General features: G+C 52.2%; 1 protein-coding gene across 3 annotated transcripts in view; it reads right to left on the bottom strand.

Moving 5' to 3' along the window:
• SLC6A6 (solute carrier family 6 member 6) overlaps positions 1 to 23,255 on the bottom strand; it is an 87,843-nt gene that overhangs the window by 26,793 nt on the left and 37,795 nt on the right. For all 3 annotated transcript variants that reach the window (XM_031009224.3, XM_055381073.2, XM_019024308.4), the window contains 4 exons: positions 18,874 to 19,113; positions 16,918 to 17,052; positions 14,969 to 15,203; positions 4,686 to 4,818 (listed from right to left, as the gene is read on the bottom strand). In XM_031009224.3, the coding sequence (XP_030865084.1) occupies positions 4,686 to 4,818; positions 14,969 to 15,203; positions 16,918 to 17,052; positions 18,874 to 19,102 (732 nt within the window). In that variant the 5' untranslated portion in view covers positions 19,103 to 19,113. The remainder of the gene's footprint in view (positions 1 to 4,685; positions 4,819 to 14,968; positions 15,204 to 16,917; positions 17,053 to 18,873; positions 19,114 to 23,255) is intronic.

Here is a 23,255-nt window from a genome sequence, read left to right as displayed (position 1 = left end):
GAGAGACGTCGTGCATAATTACCTGAATTACCTGTTCCTCTGTCCCCTCCTGCTGTTTCCCCTTACATTTTTTTTTTTTAGACAAGGTCTCTGTCGCCCATGTTAGAGTGCAATGGTGCAATCACAGCTCACTGCAGTCTCAACTTCCCTGGCCTAAGAGATCCTCCTACCTCAGCCTCCTGAGTAGCTGGGACTACAGGTACGCGCCACCACGCCCAGCTAATTTTTGTATTTTTTAGTAGAAACAGGGTTTTGCCATGTTGACCAGGTTGGTCTTGGACTCCTGAACTTAAGCAATCTGCCCTCCTCGGCTCCCCCAAGTGCTGGGATTACAGGTGTGAGCTACTGTGCTGGGCCTCCCCTTTATGTACTGAGGTTCTCAAAACTCTCTTTGGAAAAAGTGCAGGCCACAGATCCTACTGTGGCTCATGTCTCTTTCCTGAGCACATCTTCAACCTTGGCAAAACAAACCTCTAAGCTGATCGAGCCCCCGTCTCAGATGGGTTTTGGTTTACAGTAGCAGGTTTGAAAGCCACCCTTACTTTGCAGAATCTGCTGCTCCGAGGACAAGCCTCTGAGAGCCATGCTTTCAACTTTTCCATGGCTTCCCCGGGATCCCCAAGGGACAGGCTGGTGCTAGCCGCTGCCAGGGGCCTCTGGTGGTGGCCCAGCAGGCCTTGCTGTGGGACGTGGTATTTTTCCACTCTTGCTGGTGAACCTCCGTGGCTCCTCTGAGCCCTAGACCCAAAAGCCCTGTGGCCCAACTGTCCAGGAAACTCACAAGGACAACTTTTCTCCATCCCCTCTGGGCAGTAGAAAAGAGGGTGGCTGAGCAGCAGGGGGAGCCGAGCATCCTTTGGGAGGTAAGTGTCTGGGCAGCAGCAGCAGCAGGGGGAGCCAGGCATCCTTTGGGAGGTAAGGGCCTGGGCAGCAGGGCTCGCCATTGATCCCAGAGATCCTAGGCAGGCCCCAAGGATCCTCAGCGCCCTGGCTGTTGGTGAGGGGCTTCACTAACTCATTTCACATAAGGGGAAGGTGAGGCTGAGAAAGTGAAAGGGCCTTGTCCAAAGTCATGCAGTTTGGGGGATCCAGAGCTAAAAGGACCTGGCTCTGACTACCCCCTGCTTTGTTTTTAACCAGGCAAAAAGAGCTGCTCCGGAGGCCAACAGCGAAGAGCCCCAGCCTCAGTGAACGTCCATGCTCACTCCGGGGCCTCCTCCCCTGTGCGTCTGCTGGGCTTGCACTTCCTGTGTGAGTGTCTGGATCTCTGCCCCCTTCCCAGACCCCACTCTGTGACATCAGGGACATGCCTGCCACATGCCCTACTTACTGCATCCTCAGGTTGGCACGGGGGTGGGCACAGGAGGTGGAAGAGTGTGGGGCACCCAGGTCGGGAGTGGGGCTGCCTGGGTCCAAATCCCAGCACAGCCACTGACAAGCTGTGTGATGCTGGGCAAGGTAATGAGCCTCCCTGAACCTGAATTTCCCCATCTGTAAAATGGGACTAATAACTGCACATACTCCAAACCATGAGGAGGATTCAATGAGCTACCTAGCAACACTGAGAATGCTGCCCGGCACTCACAGGCTACTGCGCTTTCGCCACCGTTATCACTATTTGTTGAATGGATTAATGGCAGCCTAGTTTCAAACTCCTGGAATAGTGAAAATTACAAAAAAGGAAACTGCAACCTAGAGAGGCAAAGTGACTTGAACTCAGATCCTGAGCCTCTCAGGCTGGGGCTCTCCCTCCGTTACCCTCCAACTCCTCCTTGCTGGACTAGACACGAGAGCAGGGCCTTGGCAGGATGAGGTCCATCTGCTGCCTGTGGGCCCAGCCCCCACGTCAGCCACAAACCTGGTCTGTGGCCAGGGCTGGAAGCCATGGCCAGCGAGCAGGCAGCCTCTCAGCCATGGGGCCTGAGGAAGTTCACAGAGCCTGACTGTGTTTGTCTTGGCTTCTCTGGCCTGGCCCAGGCTCTGCTATTGTTCTGGGAATCACGCCCACCCCTGGGAGGCCTACAGCCACCCCACGAAGGAGGTTGTTGCTAAGGGTGAGATGGGAGGACCCCTGGAAGGGTCACGTCTTTGCTCGGCCACAGCTGCAGCCTGGCACCCTCTCTCTGGCTTTGACACTATTCTCCTGTGTTCTGCATTATGTCTCAAAAGTTGCTCACTGTCCCTGGTGGACATCAGCCTCCTCCATCAGACTGGGTACTCCCCAAGGGTCTGGGTCAAACACACCTCAGGGCCTTTGCACCACAGGCTGTCACTTCTACCTGGAGATTTTCCCCTCCACATACTCACCTGGCTCAACCCTTCACTTCCTTCACATCTTTGCCTAGAGTCACCTTCTTGGTAGGCCTTGCCTGGCCACCCTATTCAGAATTGCTCCCAACACTCCCCATTCTCCTTCTCTGCTTGACTTTTTCCCATAGCTCGCATCCCCATTTGACTCCTATACATTTTTCCCGTTCGTTTTGTTACAACCTGACTCTTCCTGCCAGGCCATCAGCTCCTGGAGCACAGGAATTTTTGTCTGTTTTGTGAACCACTGCATGTCCCCCAGCCCTGTTTCTACAAAGCACCTGGCACACAGTAGAGGCTCAAAAAATACTAGTGCGTAAGTAAGTGATGATGTCTCCAGCACTGCTCAGGACCAGTGCTCCACGGAAACTTTCTCACTTCTGTGTGGGGAAACTGAGGCAGAGTGAAGAAGAGCATGGTGGCGTGCGCCTGTGGTCTCAGCTACTCAGGAGGCTGAGGTGGGAGGATGGTTTGAGGATGGTGTGAGCCCAGAAAGTGAGCTGAGATCAAGTCACTGCATTTCAGCCTGGGCAACAGAGCCAGACCCCGCCTCAAATTACAAAAAAAAAAAAAAGAAGAGAATTAGCATTTACAGAACCATCTGTGCCAAGCATTGTGCCAGGTGTTTAACACACCTCATCTTAACCCTACTATCACCTATTTTATAGAGGAGGAAACTGAGGCTCAGAGAGGAGGAAGTGACCCTGGACAAGTCACTTGACCTCCCTAAGCCTGAGTTTTCTCATTGTTTAAAGAAAGGAATAAAATGGTGTGCTTGTAAGACAGAGAACTGGGGTAGCACAGTGAGGGTGCTCTCCAAGGAGGTGCAGGAGTTACCCATGTCCCCTGCTCCCGCCTGTTCCGGGCAGGACTGTGCTCACTGGTGTGCATGGGCAGGTGTCCAAGGCCTGGACTGCTTCCCTTCCACCCTTGGCTTCAGGATGGCAGGGTGGTTCTGCCCCAAGAAACAAGCAGAGGGCACTGTGTGTGTTGGAGGGGGGTGCACAGGATCACCCCCATTCTACCTCTTGCAACCCTGGAGTCCCAGGTCTTGCAGGGTAAGTGACTGGAATTATTACTTGGATCTCTACAAATCCATGATTTTGCCTCTTTGGGGGCTCTTTATCCAGGGAGACACATTCCTCAACCCTCAATTGCACTGTGTGGCTGGGGCAGCTAAGGTCACTGCCCACAGCTCCATCTGGAATGCTACCTTAAGACACTCCTTTGACTTTTGGGGGTTTTTTGATCTTAAAGAGACGTTCCCTCTTTTGGGATGTGAGTCACTGGGGAAAGCGTTGACAGGGCACTATCTAAAGGCAGATGAGCAAACGCCTTTGTTCTTTATAGCTTAGGGCCCTGGGTTCAGGCTCACACCTGTGATCACAACATACCCCTGCACCAGCCTTTGGCATCAGCAAAGCCATGACAACAGCCCGTGTCTAGGTTTTCAGGGAACAGTTCGGCTCTAATTAGTAACAGGTAACATTTCAGTTATTGGTTAACATTTTCACTATTGCTAATGTATCAGTTATACCTAAAACCTTAAAATTACAAGCTAACATTTTACATTTGTTAATCACTAACATCCTAGTCACTATGTGACATATTAATCAGCAGCAAACACTCCAGTTATGAATAATACTTTGGTTTTAACAGCTAACACCCTGGCCATGAGTGGATGATTTAATTATCAGCTAACACTTTCCTGAACAACTAACCATTGGAGGTGCCGGCTGAAATGTTAGTTATAACTCAGTTAATCTGATTTAGCAGCTAAAATCTAAGCCAGTGCCTCTCAACCCATAAAGTGCACTTGGATTATCTGGGGATAATGTTACAACGCAGCCTTGGAGTTCGTAGGTTTGGGGCAGGCCCACGAAGCTCCCTGCAATGCTGATGGGAATGCTTGTGGCCCCCTCTGCAAAGCGAGGGTCCATGCTGTGGCTAATGGCTCTTACCACGGTTGCTGGCTAACCTCCTGTTACCAGCTAACCTATTTATTAGAAGTCCAACATTAGTTATCTGCTACCATCTGCACTGACTGCCAATACCTTGAGATGAGAAAGCTGTGGTGGATGGGGCTAGCTCGTGCAGGCTCCTGAGAGCCTGACTCTTCAATATTCAGGAATTCTGTGAGCTGGTCATTAAACTGTTGACAGCTTGAAAGCAAACATGGTGGGAGCACTGACACCATGAAATGGACAAACGCTACAACAAACCTGAGTTTTACTTTTTTCCAGAGGGCGGGCTTATCAGCACACCACCACTGGCCACCTCCCTCCTGGGGCGTGGCTAATTGCAGGCAGGAAGTGGGGGAGAGGGCCAGCCTGGCACAGCTCTCCAGGAGGCAGGGGACGGACAGAAGTCCAACTTACCTTCCCAGTGGACCTGACGCCCTTCCAGATGCAGAAGAAACACACTAGCCAGACTAAAAGAAGGCAGAGAGCGAGGTCCCATTTCAGAGAGCCTGGGTGGTCGATTCCAGGGGACAAGCTCAGCACGTTGCGCCTTGAAGCAAACACAGAGCCAGGAGTCAGTGAGGGGCCTGGCCCTGGAGTAGAGAGCGCCAAGGCCCAGACACTAACAGGCTGGGGGTCAAATCCCACCCGAGGCGCTGCATTTACATAAGTCACCTCACCTTTCCAAACCCAGGAATCCCCATTTGTCTTGAGACAGAGTTGTTGGAAAGAAAAGAAAAGGATAGACTCAGACTCCAGATTCAGGCAAACCCAGGTTCAACTTAGTCTGGCCTCAGGCAAGTTAAGGAACCCCTGAGCCTCAGTTTCCTCATCTGTGTAATGGGCACTGATTTTCTGCTGGGACTTCAGCAGAACCTTCTTCAGTGCCAACCGTGGGCCAAACACTAGGTTCAATTCTCAGCTCTACTGTTCATTCTATCACTGACAGAACGAAGTTAGCCAACTTTCCCAGACCTCTGGCTCCTCGTCTATAAAGTGTTGCCCTCCCCCAATATTGTCCCTTATTATTTTATTCATCCCTGTGTAACCTGGATCTCTCACTAAAATGTAAGTCACACAAGGTCCTAAATTCAGGGTCTGGGATGCAGCTAGCACTCGATAAACCTTTGCAGATGTTAACTGTGGTGTTCAGATGCCCAGGGAAGTTTCAGGCACACAGCCGGCACCTAAGCAATGCTGGTTTCCTCCCCTGCCCTGCCAGGGTTTTGAGGGTCTCAGAGAGAGGCAGGTAAACGGTTTTAAGGATAATTGGCACGGGACAGTCACCAACCCTGCCCAGGATGACACGGCAGAGCATGGGTCTTTGGAGTCCAGACTTAAGCTTCCCACCAGTCCGAGCTGATTCCTGCTGCCCTGCTAAACAAGCACACAAGTACCTACTCCCAGACATTCTTATGGATGACAGCATCTGAAAGCAGGCCAGGGCGATGCAGGGTACTGACAGCCCAGGCCATGAAACTTGATGCCCAGAAGTGGCACCCATGGTCCCAGAGCTCTGACTGCTGCAACAGTGATCGAGGACAGCCACACTGAGCACAGGGACATCGGCCCTGCCCACTGGGCCTCCCAGGTTACCTGTCCACCACAGGCTGCTGGCCACAAGAGACAGGGTCTGCATGCTCCAGGGTGTTTGCGAACCCCTGGAAGAAGCTGAGTTTCCTTCTAATGGGAGTCAGCTCCCTGTCTGAAGGTCACACTCCCATGCAGGAGGGGCAGGGAGTGAAGTGTGACTCTGTGCCTCAGTTTCCCCATTTGTAAAATGAGAATAACAGCTCCTGGCCAGGATGTTCTTGGGGAAGCATTCTGGAACATCCCAAGCTTTCAGCCAGTCCGTGGGATTACCCCCACAGTCAGGGCTCTGGTTCTCAGAACACACACCAGGCTAGGCCCTTTATCATTTTCATTTTATTTTTTTTAGAGAAGCTTCAACATAAGGACTTTGAATAAATCCAAGATTCCCTTCTCAACTGGCATTCAAGCAAGGCCTTTCTTTAGTTTACTGCTGTGTTCCCAGCACCTAGAACAGCATCTGGCCCACTGGAGGACCGCAATAAAGACCTGCTGAGTGAATGAGTGAATGAATGGACTCAACTGGGAGGACAGCAAGTTCACATGTCACTGTAGGACCAATCCGTGAAATACTCCCACTAACAGCCATAAGACAGGACAGCTTTTCTTTGCCCTCTTCTTGCTGGTCACAGCGACATCAGTGGGCTCCCCCTGGCACCAGGGATGTCAACATGATAATGCTGATGGACGAAATAAAAACTACCAGCAACCACCTGCTTTCCAAGGCCTTTTCAGTTTATCTCATCTGATCCCAGGAGTAGAGGCCATTCACCCCATTTTACAGATGGGGAAAATGAAGGCTTGGAGGGTCCACTTGCCCATGGTCACAGAGCCAGCAGGTGACACAGAGCTGCCACCCCAAGCCCACACCTGTCTGACTCCAAAACCAGTGCTCTCTCTACTCCACTACACTGTTGGTCTGGTTTTAAGAGAAAACAGAGCCTAAATTTTAACAATCTCTTCAGTCCTCTGCTATATGCTGATTTAACAATCTCTTCACTCCTCTGCTATATGCTGGGATCACCTGGCACCTTGGGGCAGGGGGCATCTCTATAGGGCAGGCTGGCGGCCAACCGCATCCCAGCTGGGGCCCTGCCAAGCATGTGGATCTGGCGCCTGCCACGGCTTTAAAACAAAAAGCCTTTCCTCATTCTGCAGGGCTCAGCACCTTCAGTGAAAGCCAGGGCAGGCTGGGCAGTGGCCCAAGACTTCCTTGTGAATGGGCAGCACCAGGAGAGGAGGAAGAGCACCTTTCCACCATCTCCCAGGCCCACCAGGTGCACTATCCTCAGTCTCAAAGGAAGCCTCCCTGAGGTTCTGGAAGACTCACTGTAGAGCCCCTGTCTGTCTTCCGCTGTCCTGTCCCACGCTGGGGAAATGTCTGTCTTGCCCACCAGACCCTGGACATCCCAAGGACAAGGGCTTTATATGCTGATAAGATGCCCCAGTCACAAGACAGCCTTTCCTTTGATTCTTCAGGGCAAGCTGGCTGAGAAGCTTAATACTCCAGAGCCCTGATTCTGACCATACCCAGCCTGCAGCCAGCTCATCTAACAGCATCTGCCCTTCTCCTACCACCATGCTGGTCAAACCAGTGGTGCCCAATACTGATGGGAGGCTGCCACACTGACTTGTTCGGGGCAGCCGACCAGCTATGGAGTCTACAACAAAGAAAATGAGTCCTCCGCCTCCTTCTCCATTGCTGGTGGTAGTCCCTTTGTAGGACCTCATGGTGCCATCCAGGGACGTTTGCTTTGATCAGGCAATTCCATTCCTAGGATTACCTCCTATAGTTACACCTGCATGGGTGGCCAGAGACATAGTACCCCCCCTCAAGCAGTGCTGTCTGTAGAGTGAAAGACTGGAAACGACTCAAATGTCCATCAAGAGGAGCTTGTAAACTGTGGAGCAGGCACACACTGGAATACAATGCAGCGGTGTAAAACAGGAAAGTTCTCAGTGTCCTACTAAGGAGCTCGGTCCTGGAGACAAAATGCAGGAAGAGAAGCAAGGTGAAGAACAGTGCATGAGACATGCTCCCTACTGTGTAAAGAGGGAGGGAGACAGAGACACATTTGTACTTGAATACACACACACTATTTTTGGCAGGACACACAAGAAGCTGGTGGCAGTTGCTGCCTGTGTGGGGGAGGGGGATGCACTTTGCGACGTATTTTTGCACTATTTCAATGTTTTTAATGTGCACATATCACCTTTATAAAAGTTATTTTAAATTCTTGAAAAGCTTTACAACGGGCCATGTGAACGTACTAGGACTGAAACCAATGTATCTCATCAATCAGGATTTGTCACAACACAGCCTGACACAGGCTCAGGGCCAGAGCAACTGACATTCTTTCCAAAGACATCTCGGGCAGCCATGCAGGCTGAATCTCAGGCAGGCCCCTCCACAGTCCCTTCCATGTCTGACTTCCAGGGTCTTCCCAGCCAGAAAGCAGCCGATCAGGATCCCAGCCAATCCCTACCCAGCAGTGAGGGCGTGCTCAGTAAACTGTAGAGTGTCATGCCGAGGGAACGCCATGGTGCACTGCCACTCACCTGTGCCTCGTAAGCACCCCAGGAGGAAGCTGCACAGGCTCCCCACAGTGTTAACACAGCTCTCCCAGCACACTGTCTCTGCCCCTGTCCAGGCCCCTGACGCCCCCAGGATGATTTCCAGCAGCCTCTTCATTGATCTTCCTCCCTCTACTCCTGCCCCAACAAGTCAGAGGGAATCTATCAATACCTATGTCAGGCCACATCCCTCCTCTGCTCCACGTCCTCCCAGGGCTCCCGCTCCCCGGCCAACACGGCCCTTCTGACCTCGCCATTCAGACTCACTTTTAAGAGTGAGTGGGTGCCAATTAGTAAACACACAGGTGAACGGGTATAAAGGGGAAGTGTTCTGGGCAGGCTGGGGGTGCGGGCACCCAAGCCCTACCCTCATCCCCCAGACTGCACCATCACTTCCTCCTCCTTCAGCCACCCTAGCTGCTATCTGGGACACTCCCTGAACAGGTCGAATGCGATCCTGCCTTAAGGCCTTGGACCTAACTGCTTCCTTCGGCCACTTGTTCCAAAACTCCCTCGCTCCTTTCCTTCAGGTCTCTGTTCAAAGGCCACATCCCCAGGGCAGCTGTTCCTGGCCACCCTCTGTAAAAAACATCCCTGGTCACTGTCCTTCCCCTGCCCTGGGCCTATTTCTCATCACTTATTGCTTTTATATTATAATTGTATATGTGCTATCTATTTAATGTCTGCCTGTCCCACTAAAATGTCAGTCCCAAGAAGGCAGGGTCTATGTCTGTCTTGATCACTGAACAGTGCCTGGTACCTAATAGGTGCTCAGCTGACATTAGTTGAGTAAATTAATTATACCCATTTGGTTGATGGGGAAACTGAGGCTGAGACAAGTTCAGGAATGCACCTGAAATCACTCAGATAGAAATCAACCATGGACCTGGTTCCTTTTTTCTGATGCCACCCTGGGGCCAGCCACCTCATGTGCTGGGCATGGTGCTGGCCTTGGCAAGGGCCCCAGCATCCCCAGCTTCCTCGTCTGTCTCATACAGAGGGAGGAGACTCCGAGGTAAGCTGCATTCTTGTCCAAGAATAGTAATGATTCACTCCAGGGTGGGATCCAAAAAAGAACTGCCTGGACGTCTGTTTTGAGTCGGCCGCCCTGCTGCCGTCCAGCCGGCACTCAGAGATGTAAATACGTCCTCCTAGCGGGCCAAATCGTTTCCTTTTGGCTGCAGGCCAGCCATTTATTGGCCATGGCTCTCCCCTGGAGACTAGCAGAGGCAACAATTATAAAAGGGCCCGTCCGCCCAGAGCACGGGGCCGTGCAGCGTTTCTCCACCGCCTCCTCCTTCCGACAGCTGCAGGGGAAGATTGGCTGAGCAGGCCTTGTTTGCAAATATGACTCATTTCTTTGATTCTAATAAAGTCTAATGATACGTGCCGAGCTCCCAGGGGGTCTGGAGGAGCCTAGGAGGAAGGCACGGCTCCAGCCTGATGGAGGGCATCTGGCCAGGTCTGCCCCCGCCTGTCCTCCAGGGCGACCTTGGGACAGAGGTGACCCCAGACAGCAAGGAGAAGCAGGGGACAAAAGCTCTGCTTCCCCATCCCAGAGCAACTCGGTACTCAATTATAAAGCCAGCATGAGATGACTGTCTCTCGGGCCCCAGCGGCTTCTCATGAGGATCTGGGAAAGTGCAGCTCACTGGCTTCTGCTGAGAATGGTGACTTAGCACTGCACACAGGGTGGGTGTAGGGGGTCCAGGCTGAGAGAAGACCCCATGAGTAACCTGGGAGCGGGGAGACACACATGTGGCACAATGTGACCTGTGACCATGGACTTGGGCTCCCAGGCCCGGCCCGGGCTCTGGGCTGGTGGCTGGTGGGGACACAGACAAAAGGTTAGCTGGAGGCAGGATGCAGTGCTGAATGCCAGGGCTGGAAGCTTTGCTCCTTCTAGCCGTGCATGTGACCTCGGCCAGGGCACTGCACGTCTTGCATCCTCAGTGTCCCGTGGCCCCCTGCAAAGCACATCCCTGGTCTTAGCTCCATAACACTCAAGCCAGGCTGTGAGTCATTGGGACCACGCTACTTCTGTTTACAGAGGAGAGAAGGGGCGTGGAGAGGTGAGGTCACTGCCTCAAGGTCGTGCAGCTGGGATGTGTGGGAGCCAGAGTTAAGCTTTGTCTCCCCCCACAAGGAAAGGGGAATGTCACCCATTGCTGCTCTGCTGCCTCCTCTGTGAAAACAGAGGGAGGAAGGGCTGGCAGGGAGGATCAACAGGGACCTTTCCTACCCAGAAGAAGCTGGGAGATGGCTCCACTCCCCTGGTGCCTCGTTCCCCTGACTTCCAGAGACTACTGAGCACCTGCCAGCAGCACCTGCCAGCAACTCCTGCTGAAGGAAAGGACGGGCCAGGGACCTATGCATCTGGGGCATATAAGAGAAGTGAAAGGAAGCAACAGCTGGGGCTGGGCTTCAGCTTCAGGGTCACCAAGACCAACCTTCGAGGGTATCCTCACTGCTCTGCCGCCCAGCTGGCTCCCAGACAGCAATGCGCAAAAAATCCTGACAAGATTCACTCGAGAGAAACCCCAGGGTCAGACGCTGCAGGGTTGGTGGCTATCTTCAGGGGGATTCAGATAAGTTTCACCCAAAGGGAACCCAGACCTGCTGAAGGCTGAGGCCTCCGAGGCCCCGTATACAGTCAGTGCTCAGCATACATCCAGCCTCTCTTTCCCACCAGTGTGTTCCTTAAGGAATGTCCAAAAATCACATTCAATTCAGTCACACCACCTCCCTTCTCATATACCTTCTATGGTTCCTCCTCCAAGAGAACAAAGTTCAAATGTACCCGCCTAACATTCAAGGCTTTGACCCTTCTCCCTGGCCCTAACTGTCCCTCACCCGTGCATCCTATGCTCTAGTCAAACCATCCCAAATACTCACGTGCTTTCAGAATGCTGACTCTGCATGGGCTGTTCCTCCTACCTAGACTGTCTTGTCACTCTCCTTTTCTGCCTAGTGAACTCCTACTCATCCTTCAAAGCCCAGCTCATATGCTCCTCCATCTGCAGATGGGGAAGTGAGACAGAGAGAGGTAGTGATTTGCTGCTCCACACAGGTGGATGAAGACATGGAACTAATGAGGAGATTCAGCACCCAGTGAGCACTTGCTGTGTTGAAATAGTCTCAATCCTTTCTGCCAGGGTGAGATCATAGCATGGGAAAAGCCATGAGAGGGTTCTGAGCTGGGAAATAACAGGTTGGATTCAGAATTGGTTACGGAGGTGCAAGGATAAGGCATGGAGAGATCCAAGAGGCCAGTGCTGGTGTCCAGGAGAGTGATGGGGGTCCCATGGGGGTGACAGTGCATGGGGACAGTGCTCAGATTGTAGGTATACTCTGAAGGGGGAGCCAAGAAGATGTGTGAATTGGATGTGGGATTTGAGGTAGAAAGAAGAGTTTTGGATGATGCCTAGCTATTTCCTCTACTTAGAAAGCCTCTGCAGAGACTGAAAGAAATGACAGGGGCAAGTTCCTAGTACTATGCTCACAGGAGTCAACTATTCCCTACTGGTTCTCTTGCCTTTCCACCATTGCATGCCAAGAAAAGAGAAGGCTCTTGAAGGCAGGAGGCCGGGTCTTTCTTGCCCACAGCACCTGGCTCAGGGCTGGAACTGAGCTGTTCCCTGGTGTAGTTCTCTGGCCTCGGCCTGTGCTGTGAAGGCATGTCACAGGAGGCAGTGCTGGTCTTGCCTAAGCCTGCTTTCCAGGCTCCTGCTCCATGGCCCTCAATCTTCCCCAGGGTTCTAGAAAGAGGGCAACTTATTTGTGAATGTTCAGGTGGTCTCACAAAGCTCTGCTGGAATCTGGGGCTGGGGGTGCAGGGGTAGGAGAGGTGTGAGAGCTGGAGCGGGAGGTGAGTACCAAGCTGGCAGCCAGGGTTCTTTGGACAGAGCAAATCCATCTGGATCATGCAGAAGCTTGGGAAGGTGCCTGCAGAACCAGACACTTTCCAAAGATAAATACTGTCTCAGTGTCTTCCAGGCCAGAAAATGGAGCTGGGGTGCTCAGAATGGAGATTCTGGAAGGCAAGGGTCCCAGAATACCCCCGAGGGCCCGGTCCCTCTGGAAGGTATGAGTGAGGACTGGCCAACCTGAGGACCTCACATTGCTCCCAAGTGTTCCCTCTCTAAGACCCCTGGGTCCCAGACAACAGTGAGACAAGCAGAGCCCAGAAGAGGATGACCCCTTTACAATAGGGGGTGATTCTTTAAGTTCATAACACACAAAGAAACTGCCCTGAGGGGTAGTTTTATGCACTATGAGGGCACTCAATAAATAATAATGGATTCTGGCCAGGCACAGTGGCTCACGCCTGTAATCCCAGCACTTTGGGAGGCTGAGGCAGGCGGATCATGAGGTCAGGAGATTGAGACCATCCTGGCCAACATGGTGAAACCCCATCTCTACCAAAAATACAAAAATTAGCTGGACATAGTGGTGCGTTCCTGTAATCCCAGCTACTTGGGAGGCTGAGGCAGGAGAATTGCTTGAACCAGGGAGCTGAAGGTTGCAGTGAGCCGAGATCACGCCACTGCACTCCAGCCTGGCAACAGAGTGAGACTCTGTCTCAAAAACAAAAGTAACAGAAATAATAATAATAATGGATTCTCAGGGCTGGCCACCCACGATCTCATGCAGTCAGGGCCATCCTACAACCTTGGGATGTCAGCACTGCCATCTCCCCAGGTGCAGGTGAGGATACCACGGCCCAGAGAGCGGGACACTTCTGCCTAAGCTAGAAGTGGCAAAGTGAGGGTTCAAACCCAGGCAGGCCAGTCAATGTCTGAGGCAAGGAGGTCCCAGCAAACGCCTTCAGTAACTGGCTGAGCACCAGTGTCCAGGAGTGGGGAAGGCCCGGTTTTCAGGCCACGCCAAAAACAGCAGAGAAAGGACAAGGCTGTGCCTTGGACCCCATTCAAGTGAGAAAAAGGAAGTGCCAGCCTTTCTTTGTCTGTGAACTCAGCTCCCCAGGGGGCGGGGAACCGAGGGGCAATGACTGTGCTTCCAATGTCCCTTTTGTTTGTAAGTGGAAAATATACACACAAGAGGAACCCCCAGTGACAGTGGGCCTAAGGACCTGCCCTGAGCATACACTGAAGGCCTGGAGCAGCGACAGTGACACGGACCGCCCAAGTAAGGGCTCCACACCAGTGAGGGCAACCGACCCCTTCTTTGCCAACGATGTCCCAGCCCTGACCCCAAAGCATGGCTGGGGCCAGTCGGCAGGCCGCTCCCTCTTCTCTGGCCCATTCGTGGGCCAGCTCCTAAGAGGTGGGTAAACACCTTGAAAATGGCAAAACCACACACAAAAGACAGGGACTGTCATCTCGTGATGATTCAGAACCAGAACCACCCTCTTCCTTAACAGCACCCCTGCCCCTGGCTCACAACCTTCACTCAAGGCCTCATCTCAGTTATTTCCAGGGTCAAGGGGCTGCACTTGAGTGCTGAGCCCCAAGGCTGGCTTATGAAGAAGAGGGAAATGATGCACTAGCCTATTTTTGATCAGCCTCTAAGCACTATGTTAGAAGAATGTCTCCACACATCAGCTCACTCAAGAGTTCCCCAAGATCAGGACTCCACATCCCGCCTTTCTGATGTTTGTCCTCTGTATCCTCCCTGTAGTTACTGACTACAGTTCTTCACTCCTCTCATGAAGAGACAGAATTTATTTCCTCCACCTCTTGAATCTGGGTTTGTCTTGTGGCTTTCTTTGGCCAAAGGGACATGAACAAAAATGATACAGACAGAGGCTTGAAAAGCACTTGGGTTTCGGGGATTGACCGTTTCTTGTTCCTAGAGTGCTTGCTTAGTGGCCGGTGACAAGCCCAGGCTAGCCTGCTGGGTGATGAAACCACAGGGACCAGTTGCCCCTCACACTCCAGCCAATAGCCGGCCAAACCCCAGAAGAGCTACCCGGAGGACCTACAGTTGCCTGCAGACACATGAAGGAGACCAAGACCAGAAGAACTGCCCAGCCAAGCTCAGCCCAAACTGCCAACAAGCAGAACAATCAAGAGCTAAATAAATTGTTGTTGTTTAAGGCCGCCAAGTTTGGGGATGGTTGTTACATAGCAAAAGCTAACTGATGCATCTTTTTCACTCTACCTACTCACTTTCCACTTAACTACTTCAGCTTCATATATGCATTTTTCTCTGTGCAATAACAGAATATATTTTTTTCTAAAATACATTAAGAAAACTGTATCATTTTTAGACAACATAAGTATGCATACCTGCCTCACAGGGTAGTAATGATTCATGCTTTTTATCTTACAGGTAAAGAAACTGAGGCTCAGAAAGGAGGAGTGGCTTGCCTAAGGTCAAAGAGCCAGTAAGTGGCAGAACTGGGATTCCAGTCCTGTCTATGGCCAAAGGCATAAATTTATCTCCAGATCTGCACCCTCCTCCCACTCCCCCGAAGACAGTGGCTCCTGCATCCCAGGGGAGGAGATAAGGAAGTGGGCCATCCTCTCTGCCCCACCCATGTCCTCCTCCTTGCTTCAATGAGGTGGCCTTACTCCCAGAACTCGATGACAGGGGAGGTGAAGTTGGTGGAGCTGATGGTGATCCAGACACTCTTGTTCTTGCGCATGGTGTCCTCCATGCAGTGAGGTGTGTTCCAGCTGTGATTGCAGTGTGCCCAGGGCAGCTCCTTCTGGAAGGACTGGAACAGGTAGTATGTGGCCCAGGCCAGGATGACGATGTAGTAGACATTCAGGAGGGACACAATTACAATGGAGGCATAGCCGATACCTGCAGGTTGGGCAAATGAGATGAGTAAACATCTGAGGGAGGCCAGACCCACCACGGCCACATACTCAACTGGAAGGCCATGGTATCCCCAGGCCCCAGGCCACAAGAGGCCTTTCAACAGTGACCACCAAATATTTATAGGGTGAATGGATGGCTAGTTGAATGGAAAGGTGAAACAACAGATGGTTAGATAAATGGGATGGATGGCAGGGGGCAGGGGGGATAGAACAATGGATGGATGGATAAATAGATGGATGGATGAAAAGATAGATAATAAAGAGGATGGTTGATTGGATGGTTGGATGGTTGGATGTTTGGATGGATGGATGGATGGATGGATGGATAGCTGAATTGATGAGATAAATAGATGGATGAATGAACAGATGGATAGTTGGATGATTGAATGAATGGCCAGATGAATGGATAAACAGCTAAATTGAAGAATGTTGGATTGATGGATAGATATTCATTTGTTGCATAGATAATCAGTTTGTTAGATGGATGTATGGATGGTGGTAGGTTAGAAGGTTGGGTAGATGAATGGAACGATGAATAGATGGATAGATGAATGGAAAATGGATGGATAGTCTAATTACTGAGTGGTTTAATGGAAGAAAGGCTTAAGGATAAATGGATTTATGTGGATGACCGAATGAAGAGACTCACATATGTTCCCGTCTCTGCCAATTAAATCATAACAGTGATTATTTAGTGTGCATACTAAGTACTAGACATAGGACTAATGAAGCTACCATTCATTTGATGCTGACTGTGTACAAAGCATTCTACGTGGCTATGTCATTTTGTCTTCATAGCAACCCTGTGAAGTAAACATACGACTATATTTCTATTTCATAGATGAGAAAATTGAAGTATAAAGTGACCTTCTCAAAGTCACAAAACTATCAAGGGGAGTTAATGAGACTTGAACCCAGACAGAAAGCCTCCTGAACCTGAATGTTTATCTGCTGCACTCTACTGCCAAGTAGCTACAGGCTTCTTTTTTCTTGTTTAGATTCAGGGGGTGCAGGTGCAGGTTTGTGACAGGAGCATATTGCATGAAACTGAGGTTTGCACTTCCATAGATTCCCGCCACCCAAGTAGTGAACATAGTATGCAATAGGTAGTCTTTCACCCCTTGCTCCCCACCCCTTTTGGAGTCCCCAGTGTCTGTTGTTCCCATCTTTATGTCCCTGTATACCCAAGGTTGAGTTTCCACCTATAAGCAAGAATACGTGGTATTTGTTTTTCTGTTTCTGCATCAGTTCACTTAGGATAATGACCTTCAGCTGTATCCACGTTGCTGCAAAGGCCATACTGCTATTCTTTATGGCTGCATAGTCTTCCATGGTATATATGCACCACATTTTCTTTATCCAGTCCACCACTGATGGGCACCTAAGCTGATTCCATGTCTTTGCTACTGTGAACAGTGCAGCTGCAGGCTTCTCTATGCAACAACCTAGGGAAGTGGGCATGCTGGGCCTGACTGAGCAGCTACTGCGTGCTAGGCACTTGCCACATCTCCTTTCCCCGTACTCCTAAGCAGCAGCATCCGCATCACACTGGTACTGTACTGGCTGCTATCTTGTGTCAGCACAGAGCTAAGTGATGTGCATGAGGCTCCAATGGACCTGGCAGACAATAGGTGCTCAATAAAAATGTGTGGAACTGATGAGCGCCAGGCCCCAAGTGACCTCTATCCCATACTCACCAGAGAACAAGGGGCAGATCTTTTCCCAGCAGGTGATGCCCCCTTCAGAGGTGTACTGGCCTATGATGATCTCCAAGAAAAACACAGGCAGGCCGCTCCCAAACAGGAAAATAAAATATGGTATGAGAAACGCACCTGCAGAGAGCAGAATGGGCAAAAGTGAGGCTGTGGCCATGGCAGCGCCAACACAGAAGGCTCCCAAGCCCTCCCAGCCAATGGAACCAGAGAGAATGCATGAGGGGCATGAGGCTCAAGGCCAAACTCTTGGATCTGGTGGGAAATGCTCCAGGCCCTGCCCACCTGGCCAGCTGGTTTCACCTTTCCAGTGTGCCCTCCCTCTCACCTTCAAATCTACCAGGGACTTCAAGCCTCAGAGCCTTCTTTTTTTTTTTTTTTTGAGGTGGAGTCTTGCTCTGTTGCCCAGGCTGGAATGCAGTGGCGTGATCTCAGCTCACTGCAAGCTCCGCCTCTTGGGTTCACACCATTCTCCTGCCTCAGCCTCCCGAGTAGCTGGGACTACAGGCGCCCGCCACCACGCCCGGCTAATTTTTTGTATTTTTTAGTAGAGACAGGGTTTCACCATGTTAGTCAGGATGTTCTCGATCTCCTGACCTCGTGATCCGCCCGCCTTGGCCTCCCAAAGTGCTGGGATTACAGGCGTGAGCCACCGCGCCCGGCTGCCTCAGAGCCTTCATGTCAGCTGTGCCTACTGCCTGCCTGTCTCCTCCACATCTGTCCCCTGAACAAGGACGGCTTGGCCTCTAAGACCCACTCACACGTCGCCTCTTTGTTGGGGCCTTCACCTACCCTCCCCAGGCCTGCCCAGGGCAGGAGGCAGAAAAGCACCAGCTAGGAAGGGTGCGGTGGTAAGGGGCAGAGGGTAGGTATCTCCGGTGGGGGCGGGACCAAGGGGAAGAATGGGGGGGCAAAGCATCGGGGCAGGGGATCCTACCTGGTGTCCACTAATGGCTTCAGCGGGTCCATAAACCCTTTGAAACTGTGGGCAACTTGGGTCTAGTATATGTGCTTTGTTCTGGGGAGCATCTAGGACACTCATCAGAGTCCCAAAGGGGCCTGAGACCTACAAAAGGTTAAGAAACCAGGCTCTAAGGGAAAATTCCCCAAAAGGTGGTTCTACCAATGTGGGCAGCACAAGGCATGCCCATCTCTGCTGACACACAAGCCTTTGACAACAAGCAGTCGCCAGCCGTGAGCAGTTCCTCCCTATCCGGTTCTCTTCAACCCCATCATGGCACCAGCAAGAAACCACCGCTAGGTGCTGCCTGACCTCAACACAACCCCGTAACAGAAGACCTGTCAGAGGGTTCCTGCTCGGAGCCTTCAGCAGGCAAAAACACAAAAACAAAAGCAAACCAAAATCCAAAAACCCAAACCAACCAACTCATCAACCCAACCAAGCGCAGTCACTACATTTAAAAAATATCTTCACTGTACTTTTTATTCCTGGATACCTTTGAGCATGACAAATAATACCAGTTTTCCATCTATAGCGGGTAACAGAATTTGCTTTCTGGAGTACATTTGGTAAAGTTAGAAAAGCAAACATGAATATTAAAGGAAAGATAAAGAAACAGTCAGAGGCAAGTAGACATGGGGGACAGATAAGGAGGTGTGTGAATGTCTGGGGCTTGGGAGACACAAGCCTGGCCTTGTCCTGCCTCTTTGGAGGTGGCAAACTGGAGGACCAGAGAGGCTGAGGGACCTGCTCAAGGTAACACAGAAAGGCCCTGCAGAACAGCACTCTGATTCTCAGTCGGGCTTATCCCCTGTCTCTAAGGGTGGGGTTGGCAGGAGCATGGCAGGCTGACCTCATGGAGGTCAAGGGGGGGCCAGGGAAAGCAGGGAAAGAGAGGCCACCCACGCTCTGGTCCCAGCCTCCAACTCTAAGGCCACTTTGTACTGGATGGGCTCCCCTGTGGCCCGGCCCAAGCTCACCTCCACCATTCTTGTAGCAGAGGTACGGGAAGCGCCAGACATTGCCCAAGCCCACGAAGCCGCCAGCCACAGAGAGCACAAAGTCGATCTTGCTAGACCACTTCTCCCTCTGCGGAGGTTTTCCCTCAGCCTCGTCCTCAGGCCGCGTGCCTGGGCTCTTCCCTGGTGAGGGCTTCAGGATGTCCTTGTGGAAATCTTTCAGACACTGCAGCTTCTCCTTGGTGGCCATCTCCTTGCTTTCTATGGGGGACAAAAGAGAAGCATCCTGCAGCTGATGAAGAACCACCTGTATGTCTCAGACACAATCTCTGCTTCCTCATCCACGAGCCGGCTCCCACCTGCCCAGGCCTGTGGCAAGGGGCCTGGCATCCCTGTCTGTCCAATGCTTTGACAGCAACATCAGGAGTCATTCAGACCCCTTCATGGACCAGGGACCTCAAGATTCAGGCTGTGGACACTTGCAACCCACAGAATCGGCAGGTTCCATTCCTCGGGCACCTGCTGAAGAGAAGCACCAGAGGCCCCCAGGTTTGTCGTCTGGGTGTCACACTTCAGCCTGCACCCCAGCCCTAGCATCGTCTTTCACAAAACACAACACACCCAGGCAGTTCTAGGCATCTGCCAAATAACAGCCTGCAAGCAGTTTCTAGAAATTAACAGATACTATTTTCTAAATTTGGATTTGTATTAAAAAAAATGGAGGCTCCTATTTCGCAAATGCCTTAATACAGTGCCCAGCCCACAGGGATGACCATTTATAACTGTAACTTAAAAAAACAGATAGACGGAAACGAACGAGGAATGGGGTTTCAGGCTGGAATGGAAACAATATTTGAGATGGGTTGCCATCCAAGTATAGAGAATGGATGTTTATGAAATAGATTTGCAATTTATTAACCAGTCACATCTCTAGCAGAAAAAAATAAGGGATTTGCACTGGTGAGGATTATGCAAGTGTGCTTGTTCATCCCCATTTGTCCACCCTTCTCTAACCATCCTCTGGCTTGCTGTGATTCCAGGGGCTGACCCTGTAGATCCTATAAGCCAGGTTCCCTTGCCCTCCGGCTCCCTGTTGGGCTCGGCCAACGGGAGGCCCCGGAGAAGGTCAAATCTCTAAGCCCCCGGAGCTGTTCATGGTTACCCTTAGCCCACTTATGCTTGGCCCCCAGTCTAGAGGGAGGTCTGCTGCCAGCCAGGCCAGAGCCTCTTCTTTCTGTACTTCCTAAGGTCCCCAAGTGCTCACTCACCCTGTCAGCTCAGCCCTGAGGGCCACAGTCACACCCAGTGTGGCCGTCTGTGCAGAAGGTGGATACCCCTGGCTCTCTGAGAACTGACAAGGGTTACCAAGAGCATCCTGATTTCTAGCCCACAGCGTGAGGAAACAGCTCAAGGCTGGGTCCCCTGCCTTCAAGGGCTGACCCACAACATAACAGAGGGACACAGAAAACGGATGAGCTGGGAAAATCAGAGCTACTAGGCCTACTCGCCCCTCTCTGAGCATCAGTTTCCCCATCTGCAGAATAAAAAGGATGACAGCAGAAGTGGCTGACTCAGAGCCAAGCAGTCCAGGATACAACTTGTTTGTCTTCATGATCAAACTGGTGGCCAACACTGAAATAATCAGATTTCAGAGAAAAGTCAAGAATTCTGAGTTCTCTTGAAACATTGGAAGGTTGGACCACAGTGAGCTCATACTCCTCATGGCGATTGCTGACTGGAGCAGATGTGACCACCTTGTCACACGACCACACCCTCACACCCTGGCCAGCTCACCACCCAGCTCAGGACACACTCGCTTGGCTGGCTCCAGTGGGCATCTGAGTTTGTCTTCTCATCAGAGAACCAAACACTACCTGAAAGTATCTTGTTCAATTCCTCGCTTCCCTATCTCCTCAACTAGAATAGAGGCTCCTGGGGACAAGGACCACACCTGCCTTGCTCACAACTGTGTCCCAGAGCCAGGCGCCATGCCATGCCTGGCACACAGTAAGGTGTCAGGCAAGAGCTGCTGGGTTAGGTGGATCCCAGAGTGGCATCCACAGGCAGCTGGTGACAACTGCAAACCCTGGCTTTGCCAATCCTGTGACCAGGCGAGTCACTTGGCCTCAGGGCCTTGCAGGCAGGGTGAGGCAGTAGCTGCCTGAGGACTTGGGGTGTGGAGAGGGGATGTGCTGGCTTGGCCCCAGCTGCTGGGCCCACAGGGGCTGTGCTCGAGGAACAGAGGCACAAAAGCACAACAAAACCCCCGTTTCCCCCACACCTCCTTCCTCTCCCTGGCTCGGGGTGGGGGACCCCAATTGTTTCACTATCTGGCGGCCAGCAGACCAAGAAAGGCTTCCTGAAGCCTCTGGGCAGCTCATGGAGCCCTTCCTCTGTCTGCCAGAGCATCCGCGCCGCCTTTCTCTGCCCTGCTCCCTCGGGGCCGGGCGCGGGATTCGACAGGCCAATGGCTACTGTAAAAATAGTCCTAGCAGCCAGCATTGTTCCAGCATTGACTTGCACAGCCCCCCGATGGTTATCAGGGCAGCCCATTGTGGGCTGGCTCGGTGGGCGCATAATTGGAGGATGTGAGACTCAACTCCCTCCGAGTGAAGGTGTTTCTCAGGAAATGACCCTGGAGCCTCCTCACCCAGAAGCTCATGACCTCATTGGCAGCTGGGATGGGCCAAGTCCATCCCCGCTAGGAGCTGGGGTCTGCTTCACTGTGGCTACCCTGAGAGTCCCGGCTTTGCCCTCTGGGCACACAGACCCACTTGCCACACTAATATTCGAGAACCCTCTAGAAACATGGAGGAGGAGCAACTGGGGTTCCCCAAGTCCCTTTGCTCTAGGCTCTGATTTCCTACAAAATGAAGCCTCCACCCCCTTCCACACTCAGGACCCCATCGTCCCACCACCTGGGGCTGAGCCAGGATGGGGGTGGGGGTTTTCAACAGGGCAGAGTGGGGACCTGTCACGTGCCTGGCATGGTGGGGGTCTCCCAACTCCTCATTTCTAAGGTGCACCCACCTCTCCACCTGTGGGGGCTGCAGTCACAGGTCCACCTGCCTTGAAGAACACACAGCCAGCAGCCCTGCCCCTGAAGAAGCCCATTCCAGCAAGACCCGCCTGTACATTCCTGGCATCCACCCACAGCTCTCTATCGCCATGGCAACCACGAGCTACAGGCCCCTCAGCCCTTGCATTGGCATCTGTGGCAGCCTCCTCACAGGTCTCCCTGCTGCTACTCTGCCCGCCCCTGATCTATTCTCAATGCAGCAGCTGAAGGCAGATTAAAAAGCAGAATCAGGTCCTCATGCCCCCGGCCAACCCTTTGCTCACCCCTAGAAGAAAACACAGGCTCCTCACCATTGCCCACCAGGTCCCAGCACATGCCCCTGCCGACCCTCTGGCCCCATCTTCCCTCTCCCCTTCTCCTTGGGACATGGGCCACACAGAACTGCTTTAGTGCCTCCTACTGCTCAGGCTCAGTCCCCTCTGAACCTTCCCCACTGGCTGTTGGAGCCGCAGTATAAAAAGCCCCCTGGCTCCCTGCCAGCTGCCCCAGGCACCCTGGCCCCTACAGGGACCAGAATATAAGCCTCAACCCAGAAGCTGAAAGTCACTTCCCCAAACAGGTGACCTAAGGCAAGTCACTCAACCCCACTAGTCTTCAGTGTCCTCATCTGTAAAATGGGGTAACTGTACCCTCCCTGTGGGAGTGTTGTGAGGGTTAAATGAGGGGGGGTGCACAGAAGGTGCTTAGAACAAGATATGGCACACACTCCACGCACAGCAACTGCATTATGACTTGAGACTATCTCCTCTTACTACCGCTATCACTACTATCCAGTCCACCCCGGCCTTGGGGTATATAAAGCCTTCATCCTCCCTAGGGTGAGATCAGTAAGGCCCAGAGATGACAAGAGACGCCCTGAGGTCACTCCGCTGGGAGTAACAGTGACCGTGATGTATCCAAACCCTTAGGAGCTTAGCCTCCACTCTCCCTCTGCAGCTCAGTCTGACCTCGGAGGACACCCTCCAGGGAGTCCCCGGAGTATCTCTGTGCACCTCTGCAAACTTGCAATTAGGCCAGTCACCCCAGCCTCCACACACACACACAACTGGTCACCCCGCTGCGCAGTGAGTACTCAGGAGCGAGTCCTCCTCCACAGGCGTCCCTGCACCCGCCGACAAGGGCTGTTTTCCTTGGCACTGGGCCCAGGGTTATTTTGCAGCAGCCGAGATACATAATTCCCCATTTTAAGAGCTTCCTCTTTGGTTATTACAGCTACAAGTGATTAGAATTGACTGATACAGAGGCTATGGGATGAAGCCTCTCCCTGTGCCCAGCTAAACATTCTCCTTGTCTCTGTGTTCCAGAGGTGACAGCCAGAGCCAGC

The sequence above is a fragment of the Gorilla gorilla genome, chromosome 2 (assembly GCF_029281585.2).
Source record: "Gorilla gorilla gorilla isolate KB3781 chromosome 2, NHGRI_mGorGor1-v2.1_pri, whole genome shotgun sequence".
Lineage (NCBI taxonomy): Eukaryota > Metazoa > Chordata > Mammalia > Primates > Hominidae > Gorilla > Gorilla gorilla.
This window is presented reverse-complemented; position numbering and strand designations above follow the sequence as displayed.